Below are 21,488 nucleotides of genomic sequence, written 5' to 3' on the forward strand. Positions count from 1 at the left end.
TTTTAAATAAGAAGTATTTATTTCATATTCCTAAATAAGAAGTGATATCATATTAAGGAAACCTAATTCCAATTCTATATATTCTAAGCTTGCTTTGCTGCTAAGAGTGGAGTGATAGTTTCATTCTAGAAGGTCATTAATTATGAAACATATACTACAGAACTTACAAGAATTATGGGATCTGTTTATACCTCATGCTCTGAATCTGCCTCTCCTATGTCTGCAGGCTTCTGCTCTATCTCCAGGCATGTTGGGTGCCTGGCTTGCCAGCACACAGCTGCCGCTGCTGACTCATGAAGACGCATGCACTTTATTTTCCATTTATCAGCATTAGGTTTCACTTTGTCCGAGTAATAGAAGAGGGCGGCCACAGATCAGGTCAAAAGATCCCTTCCTATAAGACCCCGAGGAAGTTGATGATTTAAGAGCCATCTTCAAACATCCACATAACCAATTCATCTTGCAACTGAGGCGTGCTTCATTAATAGTAGCCAAATTAAGATAACAGATAATGCATAATTCATATATTGTACTTTTTCTACATTTCTAATTGGCAACCTACTTTCACAGCTAACACAAGACTACCCAAGAACAGTGGAAGATTAATACAGAGCCATAAAACTGTGCTTGCAAGGTATTTATATGAATGCTAATGAGAAGTTTCAAATTGTCATCATAAAAGAACCCAAACTATGAATTAATGAAAGAGTGAAGAGAGTGGGAGAGACCCAGCCTCCAAATCAAGTTTGGTAAATCCAATAGAATGCTTTGAAAAGTTTATTTTTACCTGGTAGGCTTCAGTGGCATCTGCACTGGGGTCACCCCCTAGTCTGGACAACTTCTCCTTCAGCTTGTAGTGAGAGTTGTGTCGGAGGCAATAGGCAAGGCTGGAAGCCAGGAGAACCACCACAATGCAAGCAATGGAGAGGAAGGTGAGAACGATGAACTTGGTGGAGTCTTCCTGCTCTTCCTGATGGGGCCGGAGCTTGAGCTTGCCTTTCTGGAAGAGGAGGAGGAGGAGGACAGGTTAGTGCTCACGGAACTCCGACCCCTGTAGGTCACCCCTCCTTGTACAGCTCCAAACTTAGTGTGGCACCGACACAATGGGGACAGGGTCTGTGCAGGAGCACACGTGGAAGGAAATTCCAACCCCATGGCACCTCCAAACCATATTGTTGTCAAGCAGAAGGCAAAAGCTATTCAGATGCTGCTGGTTTTCAAACATAATAATTTAAGGTATTTGGTACCCAGTTTGCTGCTTTAAGTTAAACAAAGTGCACATCCTTTCCGAATCAGACACAGAATGTATCTGAAGCAAGTAGCAGGTCGGTAAAGTGTTAACAGGATTAAACACTCCCCAGGCTCAGTACAGCGCACTGGCCTGACTTAAGCAGGCTCTTGCTCTAAAGGACGCTCTGTGCAACATATGAATAATGTTCATATGTTGCACAGTTTCATTTGCAAATGCACAGCTCATGCTCTGTTGAGACTTCTTTATTTGTACACCAGTCTGTTTAATTTTCTTGATGTATTTCTCCTATTTGTCAGGGTCATGGTAGTCTCAGAGAATGAGGTCTTCTCTCTCCATTTTAATGGTTTCTAATTTTATTTCGTTTATATTTATAATATTTTGTATGTATAACTGCACCCCATATAAAAGAGGGCATCAGGTCTCCAGGAAGAAGAATTACTGACAGTTGTGAGCCACTATGTGGGTGCTAGGAATTGAACCGGGGTTCTCTAAAAAATCAACTGGTGCTCTAAATCACTGAACCATCTTTGCAGCCCGTGTTCTCTTTTTTACCTGAAAATTTTTTCATGCTGAATCTATTCTTAGTTGTGGTCTTCAGCTACAACAGTGTATCTCTCTTATCTCACTTCTTTTCTTACTATTAAAGAGTAATTTGGAGAAATATGGAAAAAAAAAAAAAAAAAAAAAAAAAAAAGGACGCTCTGTGGGCTAGTCCAACCAGTTCTACTCAATCTTTAGAGGGATCTATAGGCGCAGACTCCCAACTCCTGGTACCTGTGTATTGTCCCTTAAAAGGGGACAAGGTCTTTTGAGAACAGGCGATTGGGAAGTTCACTTCTCATTTGGGGGGGAATAGGTGAGAAAATCCTTCCCTGCATGTCACTCAACTCCAGGGCAGATAGCCAGACAGCGCCCCCTCCCCCTCATTAGCTTCATTAGGAGGTGTATTAGCAACAATTAAACACGCCACAGGAAAATGGAAGGGCCGCAGGCAAATCGCCCAAAACTCTAGGCCAGCAACCCCCACAATTACTGGGGAAATGAATGGCCGAGCACGCCCCTGCCTCCGTCCTGGTTGCTACAAGAGAACAATTAGTAAACTCCTTTCTGCCACCTAATTTCGCGTGGTAACAAAATGGATTTTTCCCCATGAATGCCTGGCCAGCCTATTCATTATCTCTCGTCTATTAGTAATTTTCTGCTCCGCTTTCAGCCTCCCAACTCTTCGTTTCCTCCAGTCTCCGAGTGTACACAGTGTCTCTTATGTCATGCCGGGCCCATTTTTATCTTGTAATCATAAAGGCCACCAAAGCAATTATCGCCGGTCTTGACTGGAAAAGCTGGTCATTAATTAGCCTGCTTTTGCCTTCAGTGCTCGGATTAGTGGGAGCTGGGACCGAGTTAATGGAAATGCGGGTTAAATGAGAAAAGACACCGGGATTTCCTGCCTCGATGTGCGACTTGGTTCTGCTTGGCTCTGAACCTGGAGGTTCCTGGGCTGCCACAGTGGATGAAAGGGGGGGTGCTCCAAGGCCTAGCAGAAGGGACCTTGCCATGGGGACCAGGAGACCTGAAGCAAAGGCGTGAGTGGCGAGTGGCGGGAATCAGAAACTGCTGCCGGCCAGGAGCACACAGGGAGAAGGAAGGCCCTTGCTCCTCTTCTGGCTTCCTCCCAGGTCCCCGCCCCCTTGCACTCCCACCCAGCCCACATAGGGGCTTCTGGAAAGAAGTGAGAGTCGCCTGCCCCTCGCCCCAAGTTAGTGGAGTCTAAGTCCCCTTCCCAGTTTCTAAGCCATGCTTCTTTGCCCAGTGCAGGCAGGAGCCCAAACCACATAAATAACTCTTGCCAGGGTCAAGGTGCCCCACGTGGCTCTCCTCACATAACAAGCTTCGGGCTGCAGTATGCAAAGAGCAAAACTTCCCTTAAGTTTCCAAACAGTGTGCCCTGGCATCAGCTAGAAACGAGGTGGTACACTCCCCAGGTTTCAGTGTGGTCCCAGGCATGACTGAGCTGGAGATGGCTATGCTTGTCCTGACAGTGACTGTTTTCCTCCCCTCGCCTGTCTCTCCTCTTCTCAGCAGATCACAACAAAAGCGGTGCCTGGATGACTGTGCCAAAGGCACCTTGCCACGCCCCTGAGCTGTTGGAGGGGTCCTTAAGCCAAGGTCCAGCCTAGGTTTAGGCTTTGGGTGGACCTGAGCGCTATATGGCAGTGGAACTAGGACCTCCCTAATCTTCTGGGTTCAGGTACCTGATAGCACTAAGTTATTAGTAAGCCCTGCTCTGAATCCATGATTCCACAGAGCTGGGAACCATCAGGGCTGGGCACCAAGAGGCCTAAGAGCACACATACTGCCAGAATTGTTGACAGTAGTACCAGGTAGGAGGTATAGAAGATAGGCAGGAAGAGGCAGGTGATGTTCCCACAAGTGAACTTGGCCCCAGTCATGGGGCAACCAGACCCAGTGAAAAGTGAAGGAACTATACTGAGGGAGAGGAGGAGTCCCAACAAAGAGGGCTTCCTCCTTCCTTTTATCTTAAGGCAGTTGTTGCCTCAGCTCCTCCTGGCTGCCTCTCCCTTGGTGCACTGAGATTTACTCACAGTCCAAACCAAAGTGTCAAGGCAAGAGTAGAGACATCGTTTTTCTCCCTGAGCCTCTGTGGGAGAGCTGAAGAGGAGGTCCAACCCCAATTTCACGGTGGGGAGGGGGTCCTCCCCATCAGAATACCCCAGTCTCCATATTCTCTTCAGTTCCTCCTCCCCTGCACCTCCCAACCCTGCACCTGAGAGTGACTGGTGCCCAGAGTTAGTGAGAGCTGTACTCCTGCCCCCACATCCCTGAGGCCACTTGAGAGGAGACTCCCCACACTAGCAGAGAGCCTGTTGGGGTGGGAGTCTTGGAGGCACCCAGATCTGAAGCTGTGGGCTTTAGGGCCTGAATGGGGAGGCACCCTGGAAAGTATGCAGAGTACAGCCTGAAGGGAAGAGATCTCAGAGAGGGCAAGGCGGATGTGGACCAAGGAAGCCCCTTTGAGTCAATATATGTGTAATATTGAGGTCTAGGTTTCAACTGACTGGTGGTTTCTCAAATGTGGAAAACATCTCTTAGGGGTTCTCTTCCTTATCACAGCTCCAAATGCCCAGCCCTGGAAGGTTGAGATGGACTTGGCCAGGACTCCTAACAGTGGGTCAGGCCTTAGGGATCCTGGAAGAAATGAAAATTCCTAGAAATTCTTGTTTTAAATGTCAAGCTGACCATCCCTTTCTAGGCATTGTGACTGAGTTAACATAACTTAATATTTCCTTTCTTTGTGTGGAGCTAAAAAAAAAACACTTAAAAATGCTTGTTAAGTAGGAGCTTCAAGAGGAAGACATGAACCTCCTGGAAGCTCAACCAGGAGTATGAGTTTGCCCCTGTGCTAACCCAGGTGCAGCTGGTATAGCTCGGGTCCCTCTCACAGTGGTGACTCCCCAAGGATGAGCAGCTTGCCATGGACCACAGGCTGCTTTCCTGGGCTTCCCAGAAGACAGCCTCGGCTGATGAGAGTCATCTTATCAATCTTGACTTAAAATTGAAAGAAAATGATGTTTAAATATTTATAACTTTGACATTTACAGTCAGATGTCTTTTAAAAGCAGAACACCTTCTGCACAGTGGAAGCTCTCTCTGAAAGTTTGGAGCAGTGCTGAGGAGGGTGGTGGAGAGATGCATTCTCAGAAGCAGGCTCTATATTCTATTACAGAGGTCCTAGGGAAATCTGTGCATCTCGGATGCATGAGGCATGTGTACTCCACTTTCAAGTTCTCAGCAGCAGGAATTGGACAGACTTTTAAAAAAAAATAACTAGGAATACTGAAGTCCAGGCTGTGTCAGCTCAGAGGCAGCTAGAACTGCCTTGTAACCTTGACCATGTCTTGCTGGCATCACTACTTGCAGCTCCTCAAATTTAGAGCATCCATTATTGCAAAAGCGGTAAAGTCACGCCAGTGTGGGAGCAGAAGTCGATTTATGAAGCTGCTCTACAGACCATGCCCTGGTTGAGGTCAGCAATCCCACCTCTGAAAGGTGCAAGAGGCATTCAGTGATGTGACAATCCTCAACAACCCTTCTCATAACTTTGAAAAATGTTCTGTGGTAAGTTGAGGGATGCGAGGATCTATACCTAGAGTCAGTTGTGAGACCTAAACCACACCAATACAGAACTTGATAATGAACATTTGTAGACACGGACCAAGACAAAAATGTTTTCTCAAGGCTGTGTGACATAACCACTTATAAGAGCCTGTCCAAGTCTCTGATTTGCAGTTGAAAATATGTTTGCTCTGAAAAAAAGTTATGGGCAAAAACATTCAGTTTTGTTAATACTAAATTTCTCTTCTTGACTTACTTATTGGTACCCTTCTAAGGATTTTGGTTTGCAAAGGCACTCCAGTCTGTATTAGCACCCCCCCCACACACACACACATACACACTTGGTTTGCAAAGGCCTTTACTAATGATGAGATGAAAGACATATCCCCACCCTCTCTTTTGGGGACCCAGGTTATTCTAACTGCCAAACCTTTCCCACTGTGAAACAGAAATTAGCTTCAGAGACTATTAATGAGTTACTTACTGTAACAACTTTTTCTTTAGCTGGTGAGGTGACCATCTTAGAGAATTGTCTGGAAATCTCTTCATAAATTTACTAAGATATATTTATTAAAAAATATAGTTGCTATCACTTTAAGACTGACCACAGTTTTCAGTGAAGCATTTTCCAAGCCAGGACAAGTGACCAAACTTAAACATTGGGAGGGGAGAAGGTGTCTTGAAATATTTTAAAAGTATTTTTTAAAGCTGTTAACTGAACTATTTTTAATTTGGAATTTGCCACAGAATTCTAATAAATGAGAGAAGTCGGGCGGAAATAATCATGTATTAATTCTCTGCATTACAAAATCTTTTCAGAAGCTATTATCAGAGCAAGAGGCACTGCGGCCTGAATTCAGGGTGGGAGACGGCCTTTGTGCCGCTGAAAGCTATTGTTCCCTCTGCAGATGAAATTGTACTTGCAAATCTGCCATTCAAACAGGCAAAAAAAAGGCTTATATGGGCAAAAGAATCTCCAAGAAATAATTATTCTTAAACATAAACTTTAGTGAAAATAAGTTATGCACTGCTTTAAAAATAGACTGTTGGATTTTTCAGGCACACACACAAATGTGTATACAAAAGGTAATAACTTATTTGCTATCCTGAAGTACTCCTAAAATAGCTGTTCTAGAAAAATGCTCTGTTTTAAGATAAGGGAAGACTCATGTATTGATGTTGAAAGGGAGGAGAGACAGTCGTGTGAACTCATTTTTAGCATTGCTTGTTAATCACAAATCGTCCAGGGTGGAAGAGCCAGCCAGCTAGCCAGCGGAGAACAGGCCAAAATGAATCGTCCAAAGAGGAAACCTGCCTCTCACATTTTTCCAATTCACTAGCTACGTTTTCATTACACCAGAACTCAAACTCGGCCGGCACCCTCAGCGTGCTCACAGGCTGGTGTTTTTGCCCGCTTGGTGCCTGAGGCCTGGCGTGGCCCACAAGCAAGCCCTTACCGGCAGGAATTTTCTAGGGTAATGTTCTGATATTGGGGGGGGGCATTTGACCTTACTGCTCAGCCCCATTCCATATTCGCCTGCACTCCAAGAATCTACTCCCTTCGAGACTGGATTGTCTTTTTTTCCCCATCTTCTTTTGCTCTCCGCAAGCCAGAACGCCTTGGCTGAGGGCTTGCCTAGCTGGTCAGGACTCAGTTTTGGAGAAGAGTCCCAGCGTGGGTCTAAGGAAGCTGATGGCGGCAGTCACCAGCTCCCTCCCCCACACCGGGAATCTGACCCAAACTGGCCTCAGCTTTCTCACCCCATTTCCCGGTCCCTTCCCCCTCTCGCTAATTCCCAAGATCCCTGCAGAGGTCCTGGAGATCAGACCACAGCACAGGACACAAAAGGTCGAGGGTTCCTGGGAGCTTCGGGTATTCACAACCCCAAGAGGGTCCTAGCAGGGACAATGCACCGGCCCTGCCTCCCGGGCCACAAAGCGCGCACTGGCCGGCCTAGAGGGAAGGAGTAACTGGTCTCCAACAACGCCCGTACCCACCCAAGAATACTCAGAGCTTAACAGCACCACCACCGCACATCTCGGCTTGCAGTACCCACCTTGGCACGGTGCTCTTGGAAGCCTAGTTAGGCATATAGGCTGGGGGCAGGTGGGCATTTCCTCCTGTGTGGGTGGAAAGAGTTTCCACCTCCTTTCTCTCCGCTTCCTCATATTCGCTTGCTCCCTAAAATCTGAAAACCACTCGGACCCCTAAACCCGTTACTCCAGACTGGCAAGGCACTTGGTTTCCTGAAGGGACACCGAGGTGCTGGGTACCTAAGGGGCGCGAGGTCTGCTGACTTCGCTGGACCACTGAAGACTGCTGCTGAGGAGCGCAGTGGGACAGGACCCGGGAGGGTAAAGGCTCAGTGAGGCTCGACCATTGAACTGCAGCGCACAGCTAGGTGTACCACGTACGGGGCCCTGCCGATCTCGATACTGATCCCTTTTCTTTCAAGCAGTCCATCCCGGAGCGTAACGGGCTCAGTGCAACGAAGATGCAAGAGGACCTTGGCTTTAAAAGTCAATGTTGCTGATCTAGGGTCTACCCAGATGTCTGGGGACGCAGAACAGGCGGGTTTTCGGAGCCAAACCGGTAGTTAGAAATGAAGGAAATAAGCCCTTGTTCAAACAGCTCTGAGTCAGAAGTTTCTCTGGCGAGTGCGCGACCGCCCCACCTGGCGGGGTGGGGGGTGTCTGATAGATAGGAGGTAGGAGAACATGCAGGTTCCCTTTGGGGGAGGAGTGGTGGAAATTCTAGGCTGGAGGCGGGGGTTAGAGGACTCTGCTCTCTCCTGGGCCGCCCCACCTGCTTCCCTAACGCTCCGCCCCGGGGCCCACTTGGTCCTCTTAACTCGCTACCAGCTGGGATGCCCGGATGGCACAGAAGCACTCTCTGGAACCCTAGGGAGGAGAGCAAAGAGATGCCCAAAATGCGGCCAAAAGAAATCGACCCCCTCCAAACACACGCAGGTTCCCTCTGTGCTAGCTGCTCACTGACTTCATCCATCTTCCCTTTCCTCACCATACCCATCTCCATCTCTGCTCCAGAACCACCTCTCATCGTTGAGGCCGTTTTCTCCAAGTTCTGAATTGCCCAGAGGGCCGGCCTTGTGACAAGCTGAAAGGAGTACTGGAGGGGAGAAGTCCTACAGACCACAGTCCTTTTTTTCTCCTCGGGGAAGTCTTCTGGAGGTGCAGGCCCAGGATATCTGTCTCTTCCTTTTAGTCTGTGTGCCCAGAAAGAACTGCCACGGTTGGCGTTCAGCCTCAGACCCACCTGGAGATTATTTCCAAACGTAGGTCTTTCTGGTTGGCCAAACCATTGACAGGTGTCCTACAGCAAGTCCCCTGAACTCGGCAAGACACCCAGGTCGTCCATCTGGGTCCCTCAACCCGTAGAAGGTTCTGTTCCGCGCCCTGTCACCATCGCGCTTGGTGATGCCCTGGGGGTATCCACTCTTGACCTCTTTCGTCCCACCCGACTCCTCTCTCCTCTGCCAGGGCCCACCCGACCGCCCCACTCACTGCCCATGACAGGACTGGCAGTTTCTGGTTACCTGCAGCTAGGCGGACGCTGGGTGCCCAAGAGAGCAAGAAGAGGTGGGGTTGTGCGCTCCGTCAAGCGGCTTCGGGACACAGCTGCCGCGGCCACTGACAACAGTACCGCCATCATCACAACCAACCGCTTCCTTGCACTGGAGGCACTGACGAGCCGGGTCATCCTGCTTCTGACCACAAACTTCTCAGGCGGCGGGTGGAGACAAAGGTGCCGCGCGTCCCAGCAGCGGCGGCGCGGTGGCTCCCGCTCCAAACCCGCGGGTGCAGTTCTGCCAGGCCTCTCAGCACCACCGAGCGTGCTCCGCCCCAGCCCGGCCCCCTGGCTAGGTGCACTGGGTCCCGACGCTGCGTGGGCGGGTGCAGGGCCCAGCTTGGGACGGTCCCCGCAGGGCGGCCGGCCGCGCGCGCAGCTCCAACCAGCGCGGCCGCCGCGCCCCGCCTTATATCCGGCCCGGCGCGCACCCGGCCGGTGGCGGCGGCGGCGCGGCTCGCGGCCCAGCCACCGGTTGCTATAGCGATGTCGTCCCCCCCCCACATGTTGCTGACAGCAATTGGCTAAGGGGCCGTGGCTCTCCATACACCCTCATCCACCCGAGACTATGAATGGACATAAGCTTTGTCAGTCATTTGTAAGGCGTCGGAGACAGATTCTTCTCTAGTTCTTTCTTTTAGTCTTTTCTTCCATTCCTAAGTTGCACTTCATTCTGGATAAGTTCAGAGTAGCGCTAGGGAGGAGCGAGGCCTAGCTAGAAAAGCCACCCCTCATGGCCTTACTGTGACCTTTGCTTATAGCAGGGGCAGTGCAGCATAGAAACCCTCCAAGAGAAAAACAAATTAGAGTAAACTGGTAAACTGAGCCTTTTCTCCCCTTTCCAAACAGAAGCATATTAATTATTTAAAAGACACCCCCATACAGACACTGCACACAAGCCCCCGTTTCTAAGACCCAGCTGCTCATAGGAAGCAATCTGTTGCATGCACGCAGGTACTAATGAGACTTTGCCACCATTCGGTCCGGGCTAACTGCTGGGCCGCTGCACTGAGCAGAAACAAAAACAAAATCGAAAAACAACCTAGCAATTTTGCTTGCATCCCTAAGCTCTTGTCCTCACCCTAGACGACCAACCTGAGGTGGGGGGCCGGAGGTATGGCGCAGAACTACCTTTCCTGTCCCCAATTACTTCACCCCCAGTGCAGATCTGAGGCGGGAGTGGGCTAGTACCACCCAAGAGGTCTCAAGAGCCCTCCCCTGGGTTTGGACTCTACTACAGCATCGCACCCGGAATTCTTCCTTCCCACACTCTTTCTCCTCAACCCTCACTGTATCCAGTAGCACGGCCTCAGGTTGGGCACCCTGGTGCGCAGCGCCCTCCATAGAGCGGCCAGGAGCCGGGGAGCTGAAACCCAACATCTGTGCGTACAATGCGCTCTTCAAGGCCCACAGCTGCAGAACAAGGGGAAGAAAGGAAAGTGTGGGGGAGCAGATCCTGTCATACACAGATGACAGACTGCGGAGGGCTCTTTAGTTCCTCTTTTTCTGGAAACCCCGACGCCCTCCCCCTCCCCCCATTCCCTCTTCTGCCGCCTTCCCATTGTTCCATGCACTTGGGACAGCTGGAGACGACGGCCAGCACAACCCAACACCCCCACCCCTGTCCCTCCGCACACACGAAGGCCGCAGAGCCTTCTCCTGGACCACTGGACAAATTCACTGCCGGCCAAGAGGGAAACGATGAGAGCTCCCCGTCTTTTTTAGCCACCGGGCGAAGCCCCAGGTCTGCCTGGTGCAAAAGGAGGGAGCTCCATCTGCCAGGCGAGGGCTGGGCTCCCCAAAAGAGGGCCCATGCTACAGAGCAATGGATTCTATTGGTGCTGCTTCCACAGGATGGTTTCCTCTGGTTGCAGCTTAAAGTCTTTTGTTTGTTCTAATTCACAGGGAACCCTAGAGGCCTTTGTTACCTGCCCCAAACCTGTGGGTCTGAGTAGGTTGCAAAAGGCAGCTGGTGACTTCATGGGGAAGATGAGTTTGGAGGGTGGCTAAGAAGAGAAACCGATCTTCTCCCAAGAGTAACTACCCCTATGATACAGTAGGTGGGGAGGAGTCAATCACTTGGGCTATGGAGTGCACCTGTGACAGAGGATAGACCCTGCAGACACCCCTCAAAACTGGTTGTTGCTTGGTGACCCTTTCCGAGGCTCTCCACCAGGTTCTCTGTAGAGAAGTGGCTTCCCTTTGTTGTTCCACAGAAGGCCTAGGACGCCAGTTGGCTACAGGCCTGTTATGGCAAAGACCAGGATGGAGGCGGTGGTGGTTCTTCTCAAACCCTGCTATTATCCTTAGAGCCTGTCCACTGGAGTGCCTGGTGCCTTGAGTTCCCAATAAGCCTCCCAAACAAGCCCTGGTTCAGTGTAGAGCTGAGAAGGAGGAAAGAAGGGAAAGAGGGTCCAGCGGACTGGTGCTCTGCATGGGGAGTAGGGAGAAGACAAGACGGGAGCGAGGCCCGGGGGAGGGGACCTGCCGCCCTCAGCCTCTCAGGCAACCAGGCCTCTCCATAGCAACGGCCCGCCTGTTAGCACTCCTCCTCTTCCTCTACTCCTCCTCCCTTCCCCCTCCTCCTCCTTCTCCTCCTCCTTTTCTTCTTCCACCTCCCTGTCTCCTCTCTTTCTCCTTTTTTCCCTCTCTTTCTCCCTCCCCCAACAGGACTTGGCGAATGGATCACAGAATACAGGGACCGGGAACACAGGCTTCCTCTCGGTGATGAGAGGCTCAGCCTCCTAGGTGCCTTGTGTACCCTTAGGGATGGGGGATCCACTACTCAGCAACAGTTCGAGGACGTTCCAGGTCCCAAGCTCACCCTTTGAGATGCTAAGGTACCTGGCTTTCCAACTGCAGTCACAGAGTCTTAAGGACCGGAAGGCGCAGCGGGGAACACAGGGGCCTGGCTGCCCAGGACCAGGTGCCTGCACTAGGCGCCCCCGAGATCTGGGCGGGGCAGCGGTATCCAGGGAGCGCTGGCTGGGGTAGGAACTCTCACAGCCTCCGGGAGTTCGCGGCCCAGTGTGTTCCAGCCCCAGAGCCAGCGCGGCGAACTCAGTGAGATGCGGTGTATTGAGAAGATCCTAAAGGCCACGAGGTGCTTGGCACATCCCAAGACGCGGCTCAGCGCCATCCTACTGTTCCACTTGCTTTTCTCGCCTTCAATGGTCCGGAGCCACAAGCAGGTGTGGGATACAGTACCTCTGCTCCAAGTGGCTTGGACCCCCTCGCGGCCGATTCGGACGAACGAACCGCGGCTAGAGAGGGCCAGGACCCAGGGCATCTGCAAGCCAGAAAAAGGCGCGCTGCACACCGCCCCCACGACCCGGCAGGCAGCCAGCTTGATTTTCCATAAGCATCAAGAGACTGAAAATCCGTAAGTAGAGGCATTTGTTTTACTTTAGTTTTCCAGTGTCCCAAAGGGTTCCTGCCATGTCTGAGCACCACGCTTCGGATTTAATAGGAATCCAATGACCGATCTGCCTCTCCCCATGCTTTGAGAAAGAGATGCAATAAGTTGCATTTTGGTAATCTTTTCAATAATGAAATGGGCTTAAAGCCACCGTGCAGTTGTTTCTATCTAGAAAAGTTTATTTTCTCACCGGTAACCCTTAGCGCTTCTCAGGCCTCTGGCTGCTGTTGCCTCCCTCGGAGGAGCAGGGTAGATGGGCCTGGAAGAGGAGAGCCCCAGACCCACATTCTGGCTGCAGAGGACAGGGAGCAGGTCCAGTCTGCAAGCCAGACAAACTTGCTGTCCATTCTGTAACGGACAGAGATTGTACTTCACGTGTCAACTCTTTTTGCCTAGAAACGGATAAACCAACCCAGAAGGTCATTGTTTTTCCCCTTCTTTTAAAATTCTTATTTTCAGGGCAGGGAAAGTTCATTATGAAAGTTTCTCAACAATGATAATTCAGCAATCCTCAAGAAGGATAGTGATTTTTTTTCCTAAATCACAAAACCTTAGATTGTATTTCACAATACACTTTCTTACACATGAGTTCAGTAACATTTCTAGAAAAATTTAAACACAAAATGTGCATGAGAAATATTGCTTGGAGGCAAACGGAAATATTATTTATATAGAAGTTAGGAATGGTTGGCTGATGAATAAATAAAAAATTCTAGCATATGTAAAACTCCCCAAACCTACAGAAGTTCCAAACATTATAGCTGAAAGTGACTTGTTGACCTCTGCTAATTCTTCATTAAAGCACATTTTACATTTGTCATGTGTGAAGCTAACTTGCTATGATCAGAATCTCATTTTTAATTTAGGGACCAGAGTAGCCTTGAAGAGCACTCAGCTAAGTGATTACAGCCACTCTCCAGCACACAGACTTATTAAAGAATATGTGGTTTAAAGCAAAATAGACAAAGGCTGTTATGGGAGACATACTTGTGGCAAGACGAAACACAATCTCGGGAAGTTTAAATGGTGTGGTAAGAGTAGACAAGGATTTTTAAAGTGCTTGATTTCGGGAAACTAAACCAACTTTTTAAAAGGCAAGCACCAACATATAATTATAGGTCACATGTAGCATTTAATATACCTTTCATTTAGGAATCCATTTATAAAATGATTTCAAATTATTAATTAAAAGTGGAATCAGAGTTTTAATGATGATGATGATTATTTTGGTAGCACTTTTCTCACATCCATGAAATAGATGTTTTTGACAAGCAGAATGTCTGGCTGGGTCAGCTTGCCAGGAGGCCATGGCGCTGAGCGCCCTCTGAACTCAGCCTGGAGACCTCCACCTTCGCCCTGGTCCTCTAAGGTTTTTTTTTTTGTTTTTGGTTTCATTTGTCAAAGGTCATCTTTGGGAGATCAGCAAATCAGTCTACGGTGCCTCAAGGGCCAGCCACCCAGCCTTGCAGACTGCTAACAAACTTCACCCCACAGGCACGGTCAGGTCAAGAGCAGGTGTCTCCTGGGGATGGAGGGCAGAGGGCTGCTTTGTCATTTGAGGAGCTGTTAGGTGTGACCTCACTTTAAAATCGGGAGGAACTGAGACGTCCTAAAATTATTCACTCACATATTTTACTTGAACTAAGGGAAAAATAAATACTTCTTTAATCAAAACAAACACACACACACAAAAGAAATCTTTTGGTGTGGGTGGGGGATGAGAAGGAGAGGAAATTGCCAGCACAGCTCAGCTTTTGTTATTAGTTCTAGCATTGGCCCATCTTCTCATTGGTCTAATGTTTTGTAACTGGGAAAAATAGGCACTGCACTATGGAATAAGGCCCACATTTCCTCAGTCACTTAGCATAAAAATGAAGAAGTTCTGTCTGGACAGACGACTCAGTGGGTAAAGGTGTTTGCTGTGGAACGTGGTGGAAGGAGAGAACCATCCCCTACAAGCTGTTCTCTGCAGTGTGGCAGGTACACACTCATTTCCCCAACAAGTGAGTGTAAAAATTACTTAGATAAAAAGTGTGTTTCAGCCAGAAATTTATGGTTGATAGATTGGTTAGCAAATATGTGGTGATTTTGTAGACTTTTCTTTCCAGAAACTTTGAAATTATAATTCAAAGGACATGACAAGCCCCAGGCCTCTGTTGTTGCTGTTTTAGTTTTCCTCATTAAAGGCAGTGTTCTAAAGGACATGGCTCGTGGGGCAGTCATTTACAAACAGAATGCTACTCCTGGAGGCCCCTCTGCTCTCATTCTCAGATTCCAGGAAGCCTACAAGATGAATGACTGCTCCCCTCGTTGGGAAGATGTAGGTATTTATTATTTGCACATAATACTGCAAGTGCATCTCTAATGGTTGGTATTTAGGACAGTGTGTCTATTGTGTGCTCATGAGTAGATTTTTAGTCCTCACAAATTTGGGCTAAAATTCTTTTGACTGAACTTTTATAAGAACTGGAACAGAGATCTAACTTTTGTGAAAGTTGCTACGTAATATCATTGTGCCCCAGGACATGAGAACAAGGTGCTTCTGTGGGGCATCTCAGGGTATCGCTATTTCCCACTAAACCTCTTTCGTGTGTCTTCTCAGGTGTGGACTACAGGTCTGTTATAATCGTTTGGAAACAGGTCTTTCCTGAGATTGCTTTGGAACTGGAAGTGGAACATTGAGGTAAATGTTTGTTTCACAGTATGTGATTCTGCAATGCACTGTTCATGTATCCTTTAAGAGAAATAAATATGTGTATCTTAATGTAAGGAAATAGGCTCCAGTTGACTGTATGCATGGCCACAGTCCAGCAAGCTCGCCTTCCTGTGGGGAGTCTACAAAGTGGCTGTCCTGGTATTATATTGCAGGTAAGTTTACAAATATTTAGATCGAAGGATAATAAAAATTGGTTGTGGTGGTGACACCTGGGTGCTTCTCTGACAAAATGGAAAAGTTTCAGGCTTAGCTGTCACTTCGAAATTTTTAGTGAAAGTCATTTCAAAACTCCATAAAAATCCACAAAGTTACTTGATATAATAGTGAACTGAATAACAGTTTTAAACTCCATCAGCTTTCCTTCATGGACACAACATGATTTGGTGGAGTTTCAGGAGGTGTGGTCCACACTGACACAGGGCTCTGGGGACATTTTCACATCTGTCCTCTATCATCTGGAGCAAGTTATATCCCTATTCAGCATTTCTCAGTTCTTCCGAAATTCCCATTTAGATTTACCTTCAGACATCTAATTTAATATTTTAAAACTATTTTTCACTTCTGACTGCCCCAAATTCTATGGCCTAATCACCTGTTTCTCTGTCCTTATCTCCAGTGACTTTTGACTATTTAAAAGATAGAGCTTTTAAGAAAGGTTGTTTCTTACCATTATTTTAATACGCCTTTTCAGAAGGTTCATGCTAAGTAGGCATGCCTAACGCCATTAGGAAGTGACTCGCTCTTCTGTGCGTCAGCTATGGAAAAAGACCCTCACCTGCTGTCCAAGCATGGTCACAGTTCTCCTTTGTCTTCTCCATGATCCAGAGTGGTACCCAGCTGACCTTACTTCTCATCCCTTTTAGGATGAAGGTGTCAGTCCAGGTGGTCCAGATCCACCCCCACTGCTTTCCACCTAGTGGTCTCCTCAGTCCATCTGACTAGCTCCTGTCTCTCAGTAAGACCTCTGCTGTGTCTTCTTCATACCTAGCAGGTTAGCTCTTTTCATCCAAGCAACTAGGTAACATAGTCGAGACCTGGACCAACTACGTCAACTGCTCTTTGCACAAGAACACGTGGAAGCTGGAAACAGGATTCCACCTGCAGCCATTCTCTCTTCCCCTAGGCTCTGGCCAATGGGACTGCGGCCTGCAGCAGTTCTTCACCAGCTTGGCATCTAGTGTGGAAAAACTGGCTTTATTAAAATTATATAGACCTGTCATCATTTTACACACATATGTCTGTGGTTTCACTTTCTGTGTTTTGTTAGCTACAGTAAGTTGTAGACCAGAAATATCAAATGGAAGATTCCAGAAATAAAAACACATGCCATCCTATACTGTACTGTCCTCCTTAGGGTTCAGCCCTCCGTCCAGTGTATCCAAGCTGTATACACTACTCTCCAGCAGCCACTTAGCTATTTCAGGTAATGTATAGTGCTTGCATTCAAACCTTATTTTCCTTAATAACAGCCCAAAGCACAATGCTGGCAATTTAGACATGTCAAAGAAAAAGCTATAAAACGCTTCTTTCAAGTGAAAAGCTGCAAAACTGAAAGTTCTTAATTTATTAAGGAAGGAAATATTGTATACTGTGGTTGCTAAGATGTACGGTAAGAACACGGTACAGTATGCACCAGGGTTCTGCACTGTCCCTGGCTGAGGTGTCCACTGAAGACACTAGAAAATGTCCTCAGTAGATACGGGAGCTGTGGTGTATAGACTATCTCACCCTCACACACACACAATATGCCCACACTAAGCCGTACACGAGGCACCTCACACATTCACATGCTCACACACGTGTACAATATGCTCACACTAAGCTACATACAAACCACTCAACACACACATAGCTTACACGTGTGCTTATACAACATGTATACCACCTCATGTGCACACCACCCTATATAGCTCACACACATGCTCACATTAACCCCCATACAACCACCCCACTTGCTACACACATGCACACTACTTTACACAATAGTGGTACTAATCCCCTGCCTCACATACATGCACATGCAGCTCACATGCACACAAAACCCCATATGCATACTAACTCATATCCATGCTCATGAAGCTCATATGCATGTTCACACTTTTCACATACATGCACATAACTAACACGTCATATTAACTCATCCACTCTCTCTCACATGTATTCTCCCACTGTCCACATACATACATGGTACCTCACATGCCTGTTTATACAGCTCACAGATGCATGCATAGCATAAGACTTACATATACACATATATTAACAATAACACATGGGCTGACTACCTCACATATATGCGCACATTTATACACTTTCATATATACTCACACGGTTTACTCACAGTCTTACACAGTAACACTCATACACGTTCTTCGGTCATGTATAAATAAGTGGGTACTGACTTGTATCTCCTTAGCTGCTATTCTAGATTTCATTTTTCTCTCTCCCAAGAGCCATGTGATTTGTGCATTTCTCTTCCAGTTTATGGATGAGGAGACCAGACTGCTATGAAATAAATGAAAACTTGCAAACGGATAAGCACTAGATCCTTGGTTAACACACACTCTCACCACACACATTTCCCAGGGAAGATCTTTGCTTTAACCGTACTCTCCAACCAGGACCAGGTGAGTGGTGTGGAGCCCGAGGAAGGCCAGGGGCTCCTTGGCCTCCACTGGATCCTGCAAGTCTCTCCTCACTGTACAATAACAGCTGTTATTGGAGAAATAATTCAATAGTCACAGCTGTCAGTGAATAAAACAACTCGCTTCCTAATCTGTGTGATGTGTTGTGGGCTTTTATGAATGAGGCTTCTCTGATGTTCACGTTGACCAAAAGCATCAGCCATCTGTCTTTCCATAGCCTCATTACCATGGCTCCATCTCTCTGTGTGTGGTTCTGGAGCACACCCTCCCTCATTACCATGGCTCCATCTCTCTGTGCGTGGTTCTGGAGCACACCCTCCCTCATTACCATGGCTCCATCTCTCTGTGTGTGGTTCTGGAGCACACCCTCATTACCATGGCTCCATCATCTCTCTATGTGTGGTTCTGGAGCACACCCTCCCTCATTACCATGGCTCCATCTCTCTATGTGTGGTTCTGGAGCACACCCTCCCTCATTACCATGGCTCCATCATCTCTCTATGTGTGGTTCTGGAGCACACCCTCCCTCATTACCATGGCTCCTTCTCTCTGTGTGTGGTTCTGGAGCATACCCTCATTACCATGGCTCCTTCTCTCTGTGCGTGGTTGGAGCACACCCTCCCTCATTACCATGGCTCCATCTCTCTGTGCGTGGTTCTGGAGCACACCTTCCCTCATTACCATGGCTCCATCTCTCTGTGTGTTGTTCTGGAGCACACCTTCCCTCATTACCATGGCTCCATCTCTCTGTGTGTGGTTCTGGAGCACACCCTCATTACCATGGCTCCATCATCTCTCTATGTGTGGTTCTGGAGCACACCCTCATTACCATGGCTCCATCTCTCTGTGCGTGGTTCTGGAGCACACCCTCCCTCATTACCATGGCTCCTTCTCTCTGTGTGTGGTTCTGGAGCATACCCTCATTACCATGGCTCCTTCTCTCTGTGCGTGGTTGGAGCACACCCTCCCTCATTACCATGGCTCCATCTCTCTGTGTGTGGTTCTGGAGCACACCCTCCCTCATTACCATGGCTCCATCTCTCTGTGCGTGGTTCTGGAGCACACCCTCCCTCATTACCATGGCTCCATCTCTCTGTGTGTGGTTCTGGAGCACACCCTCCCTCATTACCATGGCTCCATCTCTCTGTGTGTGGTTCTGGAGCACACCCTCCCTCATTACCATGGCTCCATCTCTCTGTGTGTGGTTCTGGAGCACACCCTCCCTCATTACCATGGCTCCATCTCTCTGTGCGTGGTTCTGGAGCACACCCTCCCTCATTACCATGGCTCCATCTCTCTGTGTGTGGTTCTGGAGCACACCCTCATTACCATGGCTCCATCATCTCTCTATGTGTGGTTCTGGAGCACACCCTCCCTCATTACCATGGCTCCATCTCTCTATGTGTGGTTCTGGAGCACACCCTCCCTCATTACCATGGCTCCATCTCTCTGTGGGTGGTTCTGGAGCACACCCTCCCTCATTACCATGGCTCCTTCTCTCTGTGTGTGGTTCTGGAGCATACCCTCATTACCATGGCTCCTTCTCTCTGTGAGTGGTTGGAGCACACCCTCCCTCATTACCATGGCTCCATCTCTCTGTGCGTGGTTCTGGAGCACACCTTCCCTCATTACCATGGCTCCATCTCTCTGTGTGTTGTTCTGGAGCACACCCTCCCTCATTACCATGGCTCCATCTCTCTGTGTGTGGTTCTGGAGCACACCCTCATTACCATGGCTCCATCATCTCTCTATGTGTGGTTCTGGAGCACACCCTCATTACCATGGCTCCATCTCTCTGTGCGTGGTTCTGGAGCACACCCTCCCTCATTACCATGGCTCCTTCTCTCTGTGCGTGGTTCTGGAGCACACCTTCCCTCATTACCATGGCTCCATCTCTCTGTGTGTGGTTCTGGAGCACACCCTCCCTCATTACCATGGCTCCATCTCTCTATGTGTGGTTCTGGAGCACACCCTCCCTCATTACCATGGCTCCATCTCTCTGTGGGTGGTTCTGGAGCACACCCTCCCTCATTACCATGGCTCCTTCTCTCTGTGTGTGGTTCTGGAGCATACCCTCATTACCATGGCTCCTTCTCTCTGTGCGTGGTTGGAGCACACCCTCCCTCATTACCATGGCTCCATCTCTCTGTGCGTGGTTCTGGAGCACACCTTCCCTCATTACCATGGCTCCATCTCTCTGTGTGTTGTTCTGGAGCACACCCTCCCTCATTACCATGGCTCCATCTCTCTGTGTGTGGTTCTGGAGCACACCCTCATTACCATGGCTCCATCATCTCTCTATGTGTGGTTCTGGAGCACACCCTCATTACCATGGCTCCATCTCTCTGTGCGTGGTTCTGGAGCACACCCTCCCTCATTACCATGGCTCCTTCTCTCTGTGCGTGGTTCTGGAGCACACCTTCCCTCATTACCATGGCTCCATCTCTCTGTGTGTTGTTCTGGAGCACACCCTCCCTCATTACCATGGCTCCATCTCTCTGTGTGTGGTTCTGGAGCACACCCTCATTACCATGGCTCCATCATCTCTCTATGTGTGGTTCTGGAGCACACCCTTCCTCATTACCATGGCTCCACCCCTCTGTGTGTGGTTCTGGAGCACACCCTCCCTCTTTACCATGGCTCCATCTCTCTGTGCGTGGTTCTGGAGCACACCCTTATTACCATGGCTCCTTCTCTCTCTGTGTGGTGCTGGAGCACACCCTCATTACCATGGCTCCATCATCTCCCTGTGTGTGGTTCTGGAGCACACCCTCATTACCATGGCTCCATCATCTCCCTGTGTGTGGTTCTGGAGCACACCCTCATTACCATGGCTCCATCATCTCCCTGTGTGTGGTTCTGGAGCACACAGTGCACATTTTGTACTGTGTTCTGGTGTAGGTTTTATGTGAGAAAGTCCTAGTTCTGGGATTGGCCACATAGTAACAAGGAATGATGGCTTAGCCAGGGGGTGACAGCATGTTAGAAAGGTGCTGTGGCGTGTGCCTCTTGTAGCAGAAAGACCTCATGGTGCACACATGTGGTCTGCAGGTCCTGCACTGTTTATTTTGTCCATCTGGCAAGGGAATGGCTAACCCAATGTTGGTGAGATATCAAGGTTGCTGTTCCCGCCCAGTTGTTAGCATGTGCTGGATAATAACACTTGCTGGGAAAAATAGGCACTCAATCAGCCCAATATTTCAACATTTTTTTTGATTCTCAATTATCCATGGTTTTGATTTTTGTTGAATTAATTACACCACAAATACAAACAGAAACTCATGGGTGTACCACCCAGTATCCACACTGAACAGTGGTAGCTCTGCTGAAACTGAATTGCCTCTCCATCTCTTGGTCCAGGAGAGCAAGAGGGTAGAGCGTCTAGAAATCTTGGAGCTTCTCTCAGGCCTCAAGTTGCCTGCCAACATGACCATTTCCAAGTTGTTGCCATTTTGAGACATGTTGGTCTCAGGAGAAAGCTGAAGATAGAACAACTTGTGGGAAACCATACAAGCTTTTTTTTTTTTTTTTTTTTGGTGACAGGGTTGTATCTCAAGCTCGTCTTCAGCCTCCCAACAGACATGCACTACTATGCTCTTCATAGAAACCATAAGTTAAAGTATAGTGGAGTAAAAGGATCATAACTACATTATAAAAGTAGAGAAGAATGCATTAGGAAGTGTTACCAAAACTAGCCTGTGGCAAAGCCATCAGAACTTGATTGTTGGTCCTGAGAT

General features: G+C 48.4%; 1 protein-coding gene across 1 annotated transcript in view; it reads right to left on the reverse strand.

The window, feature by feature from the left end:
* Ptprn2 (protein tyrosine phosphatase receptor type N2) overlaps nucleotides 1-21,488 on the reverse strand; it is a 707,251-nt gene that overhangs the window by 117,802 nt on the left and 567,961 nt on the right. Inside the window, exon 13 of the mRNA XM_075948076.1 lies at nucleotides 788-1,000. Coding sequence (XP_075804191.1) covers nucleotides 788-1,000 — 213 coding nt within the window. The remainder of the gene's footprint in view (nucleotides 1-787; nucleotides 1,001-21,488) is intronic.

This window comes from Microtus pennsylvanicus, chromosome 14, assembly GCF_037038515.1.
Source record: "Microtus pennsylvanicus isolate mMicPen1 chromosome 14, mMicPen1.hap1, whole genome shotgun sequence".
NCBI classification, from domain to species: domain Eukaryota; kingdom Metazoa; phylum Chordata; class Mammalia; order Rodentia; family Cricetidae; genus Microtus; species Microtus pennsylvanicus.